At 38.2% G+C, this 13,322-nt stretch overlaps 1 protein-coding gene across 4 annotated transcripts in view; it reads right to left on the bottom strand.

The window, feature by feature from the left end:
* PLD1 (phospholipase D1) overlaps positions 1-13,322 on the bottom strand; it is a 199,727-nt gene that overhangs the window by 91,191 nt on the left and 95,214 nt on the right. For 3 of the 4 annotated variants that reach the window (XM_028100903.2, XM_028100906.2, XM_028100904.2), the window contains exons 9-11: positions 11,380-11,532; positions 10,159-10,308; positions 9,386-9,469 (exon numbers count right to left, since the gene is read on the bottom strand). In XM_028100903.2, the coding sequence (XP_027956704.1) occupies positions 9,386-9,469; positions 10,159-10,308; positions 11,380-11,532 (387 nt within the window). The remainder of the gene's footprint in view (positions 1-9,385; positions 9,470-10,158; positions 10,309-11,379; positions 11,533-13,322) is intronic. The other variant, XM_028100907.2, reaches the window with a different exon arrangement.

The following is a 13,322-nucleotide window of genomic DNA, read 5'->3' as shown; positions in this document are numbered from 1 at the left end:
ATAATAATAATTGTAATAAAACTAATAAAAAAATAAAAATAAAATTATAAATAAAACTGTAATTTATTTTATGTGAATGTGGTCTCTATCTCCCAAAATATCTTATTGTACTGTAGTCACCCTTCTTCTTGTGATGATGGGAGATGATAAAATGCCTATATGATAAGATAAAGTGAGGTGAAGGATGTAGGCATTGTGATGCAGCTTTAGGCAGACTACTACTCACCCTCTGACAACAGGTCAGAAGGAGGATCATCTGCTTCCAGACTGTGGTTGACCTCGGCTAACTGACATTGCAGAAAGGAAAACCACACATAAAGGGGGACTACTCTGTGTAGAAAGTACAAAACATTGCTGAAAAAAATTAAGTAAGATCTAAAGAAATGGAGAGATATACGGTGTTCATGAATTCAGGAAGAACAGAGTTTGATGTACCATCTAACAAATGGGGACTTTACCATTTTTTTCCCATCTGATTCATCAGCCTGAAGGGAGAACTCAGCAACGGACACTGGCACAGGTAGAGAGAACTCAGGTAGAAGTCCTCTGCTTCGGGCTTGAGGAGAAAGAATGGGATCTCCTGGTAGTGATGGGGTGGCAGCAAGGGGCTCACAGGCACCAGAAACACTGAAGGATTGGAACTTTCCTCTCCAACTAGAAGAGCTGTGGTTCCAAGAGGACAACGTAAATATCCATTGCTTGGCTCTGGACACAAGTATCATTACAGAAAGCACGTAGCAGAGCAGGGAAAATAAAGCCCCACCTTTCTAGATAAAGGACTGAAAAAAAAAAAAATTACAGGAAACCCAAAAGTAGTGGAGAGACCATGGAGAAAGCAGAGCTCAGGAAAGCAACCCTATAAAATTGTTTATGAACTTCTAGCTCACTCCCAAGCTGCTCTTGCATGAATTTCATCCTAAACATTATACTAAAGTTTTAGAACTGAACTAAGAATTAGACCACTGCCAAGGAATGAAAAAACATTCACCATGCAAACGGATGTGGGGGGAAAAAAAAAAGCCAGGGTGGGAATCCTTATATTAGACAAAATAGATGTTAAAACAAAGACTATAATAAGAAACAAAGAAGGGCATTACATAACAATAAAGGGATCAATCCCAATACTGGAGCACCCAATCCAGAAGGATTCACAGGTAAATTTTACCAAATATTTTAAAAAGAGTTAATACCTATTCTCTTCAAATTATTCCCAAAAATAGAAGAGGAAGGAAAGCTTCCAAATATATTCTACGAGGCCAGCATTACCCTGATACCAAAACCAGACAAAAGACACCACGAAAAAAGAGAACTACAAGCCAATATCCCTGATGAACACAGATGCAAAAATCCTCAACAAAATATTAACAAACCAAATCTAACAATACATTACAAAAAAATCATTCACCATAATCAAGTGGGACTTATTCCAAGGATGCAAGGGTGGTTTAATATTTGCAATCAATCATAATTATATAACACATTAACAAGAGAACGGATAAAAACCATATGATCATTTCAATATTTGCAGGAAAGCATTTGACAAGATTCAACATCCATTCATGATAAAAACTGTCAACAAAGTAGGTTTAGATGGAACACACCTCAACATAATAAAGACCATCCATGAAAAATCCACAGCTAACATCACACTCAATGGCAAAAAACTGAGAGCTTTTCCTCTAAGATCAGGAACAACATAAAGATGTCTACTCTCACTACTTTTATTCAACATATACTGGAACTCCTAGCCACAGCAATCAGACAAAAAAACGAAATAAAAGGCATACAAATCAGTAAGGAAGATGCAAAACATTCACTACTTGCTGATGACAAGGTACTATATACAGAAAACCCTAAAGACTCCATTAAAAAACTACTAGAATGAATAAATGAATTCAGTAAAGTCACAGGATACAAAATCAATGTATAGAAATCTGGTGCATTTCTATACACTAATAATGAAGCAGTAGAAAGAGAAATTAAGAAAACAATTCCATTTACAATTGCACCAAAAATAATAAAATACCTAGGAATAAACTTAAACAAAGAGGTGAAAGATTTGTACTCCGAAAACTATAAAACATTGATAAAAGAAATTCAAGACGACGCAAAGAAATGGAAATACATACCATGCTCATGGATTGGAAGAACAAATATTGTTAAAAAGTCTATACTACCCAAAGATTTAATGTAATTGTATCAAAATACCATCAGCATTTTCCACAGAGCTAGAGCAAAACAATCCTAAAATTTGTATGGAACCACAAAACACCCCAATAGCCAAAGCAACACTAAAAAAGGAAAACAAAACTAGAGGTTATCACAATTCCCAACTTCAAGTTATAAAGCTATAGTAATCAAAAGAGTATGGTACTGGCACAGAAACAGATACATAGATCAATGGAACAGAACAGAAGATGACCCAGAAATAAACCCACAATTTTATGGTCAATTAATATTTGACAAAGCAGAAAAGAATATGCAATGGGAAAAAGAGTCTCTTCAACAAATGGTGTTAGGAAAACTGGACAGCTGCACACAAAAGAATGAAACTGGACCACTTTCTTATACCAAAATAAACTCAAAATGGATTAAAGAACTAAATGTGAGACCCGAAACCATAAAAATCCTAGAAGAGGAACACAGGCAGTAATTTCTTTAACATCGGCCCTAGCAACATTTTTCTAGATGGGTCTCCCAAGGCAAGGGAAATAAAAACAAAAATAAACTATTGGGGCTTAAAACTAAAAGGCAACTGGTCTTAACCCACACCAGCAGGTGGAGCTGCAGTTAAAGTTTCCGAGTCCATTCTGGGAGTGGGAGCCCATCTTGCTCCCCACTGAGGCCCTGCAGGAAGGCATATGTTTGTATTTCAGGCTGATGCATCTAATCCAGGACTCATTCCAGAAACAGATGCAGTAGTTGTAACAGTTGTTCTAATTACATGCACGTATTAAGATCGAGAATTTATTAGAGTTGGCTATTAATGTAAATAATGAATATACCGAGACAGAATTAAGGAAAAATCTGCCAGGAAAACCAGACTTTTTCTAAGGTTCAAAGGAATATTCTGGTATCTAATCCTAGAGTCACAAGATTTCACATTATTTGGGAAGAAAACACAGAAAAACTGGAAGATGTAGAGAGCAGTAATCCAAATCTACGATCACTTCTTTCAACAGATCCATTACCTTCAGCATCAAAGGGATGGTCCACATCAGAAAACTCACTAAATGGCATGTTAGAATCCCACATGATCTGCATGTGACCACCTGCCCTCCCTTTAGTACAAATTAAGCTATAAAAATACACAGAACTATTTCCCTGAAATCCCATAACACAGTCAAGAGACAATGAAGAATTTTTTTAAAAAGCATCCTGTAGAAAGTTTATAAGAAAAACAGTATTTGAGCAAATTGTGGAATATAAATACAACTATTTTTTTAAGTAAAAAACAAACAAAACAAAACAAAAACCCTAAAAGGTGACCTACTGAATGGGAGAAGATATTTGCAAATGACATATCTGATGATAATGGGTTAGTATCAGTTAGTATGTAAAATATATAAAGAACTGATACAACTCAACACCCAAAAAACAAATAATCCAATTAAAAAATGGGCAGAAGACATGAACAGACATTTCTCCAAAGAAGAAATACACATGACCAACAGACACATGAAAAGATGCTCAACATCATTTATCATCAGGGAAATGCAAATCAAAACTATAATGAGATATTACCTCACAATGGTCAGAATGGCTAAAATAAAAAACACAAGAGATAACAAGTGTTGGCAAGGATGTGGAGAAACAGAAACCTGTTGGTGGGAATGCAAACTGGTATAGCTACTGTGGAAAACTGTATGGAAGTTTCTCAGAAAGTTAAAAATAGAACTACCCTACAATCTAGTAATTGCACTACTGGGTACTACCCAAAGAATACAAAAATACTAATTCAAAGGAATACATGCATCCCTATGTTTATAACAGCATTATTTACAATAGATAAATTATGGAAGCAGCCCAAGTGTCCACTGATAAATGGATAAAGAAGAAGTGGTGTTTGTTTGTGTGTATATTATTTAGCCATAAAAAAGAATGAAATCTTGCCATTTGCAACAACATGGATGGAGCTAGAGAGGATAATGCTAAGTGAAATAAGTCAGTCAGAGAAAGACAAATACCATATGATCTCACCCATATGTTGAATCTGAAAAACAAAACAGATGAGTAAGAGAAAAAAAAAAGAGAGAGACAAACCAAGAAACACTCTTTGTTTTTTGTTTTTTTTTAGAAGGAAAGGGAACATTTTTTTTTTTTTTTAAGAGAGGGAGAGGGTCGGGGCAGGGCAGAGGGAGAGGAAGAGAGAAAGAATCTTAAGCAGACTCCATGCCCAGTGCAGAGCCTGACTCAGGGGGTCGATCTCACAACCCTGAGATCATGACCTGAGCTGAAATCAAGAGTCGATGCTTCACTGACTGAGCCACACAGGCGTCCACCCCGGCTTTTTTTTTTTTTTTAAGATTTATTTATTTGAGAGAAAGAGAGAGACAACGAGGAAACAAGCAGGGGGGAGGGGCAGAATCTCAAGCAGACTCCCCCCTGAGCAGGGAGCCTGATGCGGGGGGTGGGGGGGCTTGAGCCCATCACCCTGAGATCATGACCTGAGCCAAAATCAAGAGTCAGTTGCTCAACCGACTGAGCCCCCCAGGAGCTTCCCAAGAAACAGACTCCTAACTATAGAGAACAAACAAACTGATGGTTACCAGAGGGGAGGTGAGTAGGGGAATGGGTAAACAGGTGTTAGGGATTCAAGAGTACACTTATCATGATGAGCACTGAGTAATGCATAGAACTGCTGAATGACAACAGTGTACACCTGAAACTAATATAACACTTAACTATACTGGAATTAAAATTTTTTTTAAATGAAAAATCTCTTTTTTAAAATTCTTAGGTTTTACTAATCCTATTTCTGACACGGTTAACGCACAGGCTCAGCACAGAGGCTGTGGCAGACCCCACTTACTCCCCTACCCCTGATGGGCTGGATAAAGAACCTTCTATGGCGAACACTCAACACGCTTGCTGCACACATCCCTGCTGCCTAGTGGTAATGAGAGCCACTACCATCAAGACGAAATCTGAACTAAGCCACAGTCTCTGGATCTGCCCTAAGAGCAATTAGCAATTTGGCAAGGGAGCTCGAAGCCACATCTTGGTGTCCAACCTCATTTTTGGACATACTCCAATGAACACTGGATAGTTAATTCATAGGTGACTTGAAATAGCACCAAGCACAGAAAAGGCATAAAACAAGTGTTCTTCTGGGGTTAATCCACATAAACAAGTCAAGAATGCTCACTAGTCTTTATATAGAAACTACCGCTTAGGACACCTTCAATATCCAACTGGAATTTACTCTTCACTTTAGTGTTCAGATAGTCTGGGCTGTTTAATGGGTCATTATCTCTTCTAACTTGACAGCCTACCTCAGAATTTACCTCTTTAGAAAATTTCTCCAAGCCAAATCTACCCAAATCTGGTAACTATTTACTACCTCAAAACAGTTCAATCTGTTCTTAAAGAATTTCAGATCTAAAAGGAACCGCAGGGGCACCTGGGTGGCTCAGTCGGTTTAGTGTCTGCCTTAGGCTCAGGTCATGATCCCAGGGTCCTGGGATTGAGCCCCAGGTTGGACTCTGCACTCAGTGGGGGAGTCTGCTTGTCTCTCTGACCCTCCCCCCACTCGTGCACACTCTCTCTCTCTCTCTCTCTCACTCACTCTGTCAAATAAATAAATAGAATCTTTAAAAATAAATAAATTAAAGGAACTTCAGACACCATGCAGTACAGCAGGCCCTCTCTGAGAGGCAGCTCCGTGATACAGGGGCTCTAGAGCAGACACACCTGGGTCCCAGCCAGCACTGGTACCTGCCAAGTGCCTGACTGTGGGCAGTTTCCTTACCTACCTCATGAGTCTCACTTTTCACAACTATAACATAGCCTCCGGCACTTGTAAGAATTTAACAAATAGTAGCTGTTATTGTCAATGTTATTTTGTGCCTTAGAAACCACTCGCCCCAAGTCTGTAATAGCTAGATCCCTAAGGTGGTCTGAGCGAAGACCCTCACCATTTCTCTCCTAGACTACAACAATAGCTTGCCAAGTGGGCTCTACAGCCACTGTTTAATTCCTCTTCTATACTATTACCAGAATGATCCCTTTTAGAAAACAAATCTGACTGAAATCCCCATGCTTAAAAATTGTCAGTGGTTCTCAGTGTCCACAGCACTAAGTGCAAACTCTTTAGCAGCTCCCCCACGGCCCTTCACAATTTCCCCCTGACCCATCTCTTCGGTGCCATCTCCACCCACCATCCCCAAGGATGCTATGCTTCAGCTATCCACAGCCTCCACCCTCCTCCCAAGTTGCTGTGCACTCTCACACTTCTATGCCTTGGTCCTGGCTATCCCTCTGCTGAAAACCTTCATCTGGTCAACTCCGTACCAAGCCCCAGAGAAGGCTTTCTCTTCCATGAAGCTTCCACAGCTCCTGTAGGCTCAGGCATTGCCCCGCCTCAGGGCTCCTCCTTCTTTACAGCCTTCTGCTGTCTTAATCCTCTCATCACTCACTTTTCCCCAATCGGTGGTTTTCCATATGACTTCCTGACTCTCTCTTGTTCTAGAGAAGGGGCTGCTTCTCAATCATCTTCATATACACATGGCCTAGTTCAGTACCTGTCACAGGGTGGGTGCTCACTAAATAGCTCTGGAATGACTAAATTAACAAGTGAATGGATGGGTGGTTAAATGAATGAACGAACTAGAAGGTTCCAAGTTGTTTCTCATTTCACTACATCCACCTCTGTTTGCACACTAATTATTTTATAAGCTTATCAGTACAGTTTTCACTTAAGCATATGATATCTCTTGAATTAGATTAGAAGCTTCTAAAGGACAAGTGCATCTTCTAACTATGCTTTTCACTCTCTCAGTGTACCAATACTAGGCATACCAGTATTGGTTAAGTTTCTGAATGCTCTCTTTTGTAATATACTTGCATGGCAAGAATTTTCTTCATCTGTTATGAGGGAAGTTACAATGAAGGCTTTATTTCAAAGGGAGTGTCGTAATAAGATGTTACCCTAGACAGTCATGGAAAAGAAATAACCTGGTTTATTTTCTTTCCAACAGCACAAAATAGTCAGGGTTCCATCTCTTTAGATGTTTAAATGGGAGCCTGTATTTTAGTGTTCAGAACCTTCAAAAGAGATATTATTTTCTTGAATAAAACATGAAAATATGGGCTCAATGGAAAAACTATCTTCAGTCTCTCTCGTCTTCATCAAACTTTCAGAAATATTATCTAAAGGAATATAGTACTACATTAAGCTTGAATTTATTCTCATAAGTGTTCATAAAGTATTTGACCAAAGAAAGAGCTCCTAAGTATGAAATTTATTTTTATTCCTGGCAACTGAGTGAAGAGACAAAATGTGACAATAAAGGCCAAGATTTAGCTCCTCCACACACATGAGAATAAACAGGCTCACAGACATGCTGACCATCACACACCCTGTCTATCGACCCTAGATCAACGATTCTCAACCAAGGGAACTCTACCCTCCAGGGGACATTTGGCAATGTCTGAAGACACTATCACAACCAGGAGTTTGCTACTGGCATCTAGTAGGCGAAAGCCAGACATGCTGATGGTGCTAAACATCCCACAATGCACAGAACAACCTCCCATAACAAAGAATTACCTGGCTCAGGGGCACTTGGGTGGCTCAGTCGGTTAAGCGTCTGCCTTCAGCTCAGGTCATGATCAGGTCCTGGGATCGAGTCCCGCATCAGGCTCCCCGCTCAGTGGGAAGCCTGCTTCTCCCTCTCCCTATCTGTGTGTTCTCTCTCTTGCTCTCTCTCTCTCAAATAACTATATAAAATCTTCAAAAAAAAAAAAAAAAAAAAGAATTATCTGGCTCAAAATGTCAATAATGCCAAGGTTGGGAAAGCATGCTCTAGAATTACAGACTTCCATATTACTGAGGCAAAAAGTAGAAGAGGATGAGTTCATATTCCTAATTACTCTCCCCTCTCCCCAAAATATAGAATCAGGAGGAAATAAATTATGATGATATTGTCAAAGTTTACATGTAAGATAGCATTTGAAAGGAAACAAGAAAGGGAAAAATAAGGAGCATTTCAGCAACTACATTCTTAGAAGGAAAACACATTTTAGACATGTTCATTTCCACTGTAGTCAATTTTGGCATCTGCAATTTGTTTTAACTGTCCAGGCAGATGGTAATTGGAACTAACGTCAAACTTTAAAGCCTACACCAACTCCAAGAGTACAATTTCCCAAGAGCTAAGTGAGTTCTGAGTATGAGATTTCCAGTGGCTCTGATAAGCATTGTAATTCTCATGGATATTTGTAAAGGGGGTCAAAAAGTTGAAATCTGATATATTTCCAAAAGGTTGACCAGGCCTAGTCATTCTGTAACAAACGGAACTATTCCAGCTTCAAAGGGACAACTCAGAAGTATAGTCTCTGGACCTGGGGACTAAAATACCAAATGAAGAAGGCACCCAAGGAAGATTATTTTCTATCACTTCCAAAACTGTATTTGCATTGCAAAATAATCTTTATTAAGATGAATATTTGGGTGTCTATTTCCAAATGGAAAGACAAAAATAGGGACACCTAGGTGGCTCAGTCGTTAAGCGTCTGCCTTGGCTCAGGTCATGATCCCAGGGTCCTGGGATTGAGCCCCACATTGGCTCCTTGCTCAGCGGGGAGCCTGCTTCTCCCTCTGCCTGCAGCTCCCCCTGCTTGTGTGCTCTCTCCCTCTGATAAATAAATACATAACATCTAAGAAAGAAAGAAAAGAAGGAGAAAGAAAGAAAGAAAGAAAGAAAGAAAGAAAGAAAGAAAGAAAGAAAGAAAGAAAGAAAAGAAAGAGAGAGAGAGAGAGAGAGAAAGAAAGAAAGAAAGAAAGAAAGAAAGAAAGAAAGAAAAGGAAAGAAAGAAAGAAAGAAAGAAAAAGAAAAAGAAAGAAAGAAAGAAAGAAAGAGAAAGAAAGAAAGAAAGAAAGAAAGAAAAAGAAAGAAAGAAAGAAAAAGAAATAGGGAGGGGGGAGGAAGACAGACAAAAACAAAATCGTTTAATCTAAATATTTTAAGGATATATTTGGAGTTCAAGTTTTTTGAAAAGACTTTTCACTGAAGCCTATTATATTTAATTGGTTGAGACTTTGGCCAAACCATCTATGGGTACTGCTGATTTTCATAATGTACGATTCTGGAACAGCACAACACTGTTTTACATGTCTAATTGCAGAGACCTCCAACCAAAATCCCCATGGATAAATACTAACCACCAGTCTGTGATAAAAATCTCTTCTTCCGCCTCCTCCATAGCATTTGCCACATCTTCAAAATACCCTTTGGCATTAACGTACCTGGAAGACAAGTTTTTTGTTTCAATTTTTTTTTTTTATGAAAAGAAAGAAAGGAAACATATCTTATGGCAAAAAGATAAAAGCACTGCCTGAGTCTCTACAAAGCCACCAGTTTACTTTGTATAACTGAAGACCAAGGACTGAAAATCCCATCTTCCGTCTGCTATGCAGGAAGTATAGTAAGGAGACAGAAGTAAGCGACCGGATTCGCTGAGAGAACAACAAACTGGTCTCATCATCCCATGAGTCAGATGAATTCTCTCATCCTGCTGAATTCACACCGTTGTTTGTCTGAGACTGAAAACAGACCAGTTTCCAATCCGTGGGTAGGAAAACATGCAAAGCATTTTATTTAAAAGAAATACCTAGCAAGTAAATTCTCATTCTTAAATTATAGCTAATAACTTAAATAAACATTCCATTTGCATCCTTAAAAAATGGAAAAGTTAGGTTTTCTAAAATCAAACTTCAAGATCTAAAGCTAGCTATTGAATCCTCACTGTGAAAATCTTAAATACAAAAATTGGAAAACTAATCTATGCTCAGGTAGTCCTATAAAGAAAGGCTCTTGTCGAGTATAATGCAGAATGTTTCCACAGCTTTGAAAATTGATTCCAGATGAACTTAGGCCTGCTATAATATTAGATACTATGACTATAAAAAATAGTCTTAGAGTAAAACGATCTTACCATTTAGCTAAAGTATTCTCTTGGATAGCAGCATATGACCCAAATCGATGGTCTTTGAGAAAGTTGGTGCCGTGTTTCTGGATGAATTCTTCTATAGCCCCTCCCCACCACCGAGCATGCCTATAGCTGTTGCATTTTAAAATAAGTGTCCTTCAAAGAAAAGCAAATGTGGAAAAGAATGATCACTCTGTGTTCAGTCTCTTTAAAAATATTTAACAATTAAACATGCGTCATTTTGTTTTGGTATTGCAGCAAACATAGGTTGAAAATTTTAAGCAAGGAGCATCTTATTTATATCAAAAAAGCAGACTTCTGAACATTTTAGGCAGGATTTAAAACTATATTCAATATAGCAAAAATAAATTTTCAGGTTATTTACTCATTCATTCATGCTAACATGCATAAAGTTACTTACTATGATTAGAACTGTACTAGGCTGTGAGGGAGATAATCTTAAACCTCCTACTGTCAGAGAAGATCAGGAAGTTCAGCATCTTTTTATACAAATACATACACACACACACAACACATGCCAATGTGTATTAGGGTGTGTGTGTGTGTGTGTGTCTGTATAAGTATATATATATATATTTATAATATATACATTAGTCAATGTGTGAAAAGAAAAAAATGTGTATTTGTATACATGAGGCTGAACTTTGTAGAACCAATGTATATACAGAGAAAAAACATACACATATTACATAACTACCATCTTCCAGAAAGAAACATTTATTAACACACACACACTCGCTAATCAAATCTATAGTAAATGTACACTTGAGTATCCTTTCAAGATTTCTTTCTTAAAATCTGTGTGTACACAGAATTTTTGTAAATCAAATCACTGTTTATGTGTTCCTGTTAATTAAAGGATATCAATTTATAAAGCAAAATTTTATTTTTTAAAAATATGAAACTATCATTCCTTAATTTATCTGTTTGGTAAATTGGTATTACTGAGTAATTTTGTAATAGGCATACATTTTGTTAAAACGAGCATAAATCAACACATGAGATTATTTATTCTGACTGTTGCACATTGGATATTTTATACTTAAAAATATATAGAAAGAAAAGTAGTTTCATTATTTTTGATTAAGAGGAGTTCTAAATAACAATTTTCTAACATTTAAATTATTTGACTTCCTTCTTCACTCAAGGTTGGGAGAAAAACTTTGTTTTTGAGAGAAATCTTTTAAAAATACTTGAAATTTCTACCTTGAAAGATTATCAATTCGGAGCCCATATTTTGTCTCTGTCTCCTTCTTCCCCACCTTAATTTTGAATTCTTTATCTACTAGCAGGACAAAGGCAATGGCACCACTGTCTGGTTTCATATATAGTAAAAATGAATCTTTCACTATCAACCACCTGTAAGAAGGTAATAAATATTTTTAGAGTTGCATTGGATTATTGAAACAAAAAGAACAAGTTATGACAAGTTAAGTAAACACTCTAGCAGGCTGCAGATATTTTAATTTTTTACACAGGGGATTTGTTTTTTAAAAATCACTATACAACAACAGCAATAACAAAAAACTAATAAGAAGTCTATTATGTTTTTCTAAGAAGAACTGGCACCAAGCAATTCAAAGTATTTCATTAGTTTTTTACACACTAATGGCAAAGCCTGAAAGAATGTCCCTGATATGGGCACGTAGCGCTTGCAGGATGTACAGCAGGAGCCTCAGCCGTTGGAAAAATGGAAATCCATTGGAAAAATGTTTGCTAAAATAAACTGTCATAAAAGAGGCAAATAAGTTTCTCGGGAAGTAAAAATCCTCCTTTAAAACAACCCAGTAGGGCGCCTGGGTGGCTCAGTCAGTAAGCGTCTGCCTTTGGCTCAGGTCACGATCCGGGGGTCCTGGGATCGAGCCCCGCATCGGGCTCCCTGATTCTCCCTCTCCCACTCCCCCTGCTTGTGCTCCATCTCTCTGTCAAATAAATAAATAAAATCTTAAAAAAAAAAAAAAAACAGTAAGCATCTAATACTCCACATATTCTGTTTTTCAATTTACTTTTCAAATTACTTGTGGTTTTAAGGATTATTAATAAATGATGCTCAATAGGACATGATCTCTCAGAAGCTTGTAAGTATTCAACAGGTAGGAACAGCACAGAGGGGGCACCTGGGTGGCTCAGTTGGTTAAGCGACTGCCTTCAGCTCAGGTCATGATCCTGGGGTCCTGGGATCAAGTCCACATCGAGCTCCCCCTGCTCTGTGGGGAGCCTGCTTCTCCCTCTGCCTCTGCCTGCCACTCCCCCTGCTTATGCTCTCTCTCTCTCTCTCTCTCTCTCTCTCTCTCTCTGTGTGTCAAATAAATAAATAAAATCTTTTTTTTTTTTTTAAAGAAACAGCACAGAGGTAAATGAGACATGTTCTCCAAGTTGCTTTTTAGACTAGTGGGGCACAAAGAAGATACTAGAAACTATAAAGGTAATGGGTATAAGGAGGGGGGAGTCCTTAGTTCTGATTAAGAGAAAGAGGTAGAGGCACTGTCCCAAAGAGGTGGTATCTGAGCAAGGCCAGAAAGGATCCTATCAATCAACTAAAATCCAAAGCAGGGTGGCCAAGGCGTACACAAGGAGGGAAGAATAGGCAAAGGCACAGAGGTGTGGAAATGCTGCATGTGTTGGGAGAAAGTCTGGTGAGGCCAGAGTCTCAGGGAATATAGTTAGGAAAAATGGGCAAATGAGTATCGCGTGGGGAAAATGGGCAAAGGCCACACTGAGGAGGATCTAAAGGCTATGCTCAGGAGGCTGATTTCATAGCATGGGACCAGGGTTTCCTAAACTTGCTTTGCCATCAGAAGCTCTTGAGATGCTTGTTAACAAAATAATAGTTTCCCAGGCCCCACCACGGATCCATTAAAAAGGCCTGACAATCTGTGTTTTTAACAAAAACACCAGGATGCTTATTAAATAAGAGAATCCTCATGCCCTGGCAAGGAAGGGGATGAGAATATCATTGTAATTGTGTTCTAGAAAGAAAGGTATGAAGGATAAAGAGGGATGTAATGTGGCAGGTTAGCAAGCTATTACAATAATACAGAACAACTCTTCTTATACTTTACTGTGAATATGCCTCACATGGGTACCCTGTTGAAATGCAGATTCAGTGCAGTATCAAAAGGACAAGAAATAACAAGTGTTGGTGAGGA

The sequence above is a fragment of the Eumetopias jubatus genome, unplaced genomic scaffold (genome assembly GCF_037043125.1).
Source record: "Eumetopias jubatus isolate StellerSeaLion01/CBP00866 unplaced genomic scaffold, mEumJub1_p1.0 scaffold_1, whole genome shotgun sequence".
In the NCBI taxonomy this organism is placed as follows: Eukaryota; Metazoa; Chordata; class Mammalia; order Carnivora; family Otariidae; genus Eumetopias; species Eumetopias jubatus.
This window is presented reverse-complemented; position numbering and strand designations above follow the sequence as displayed.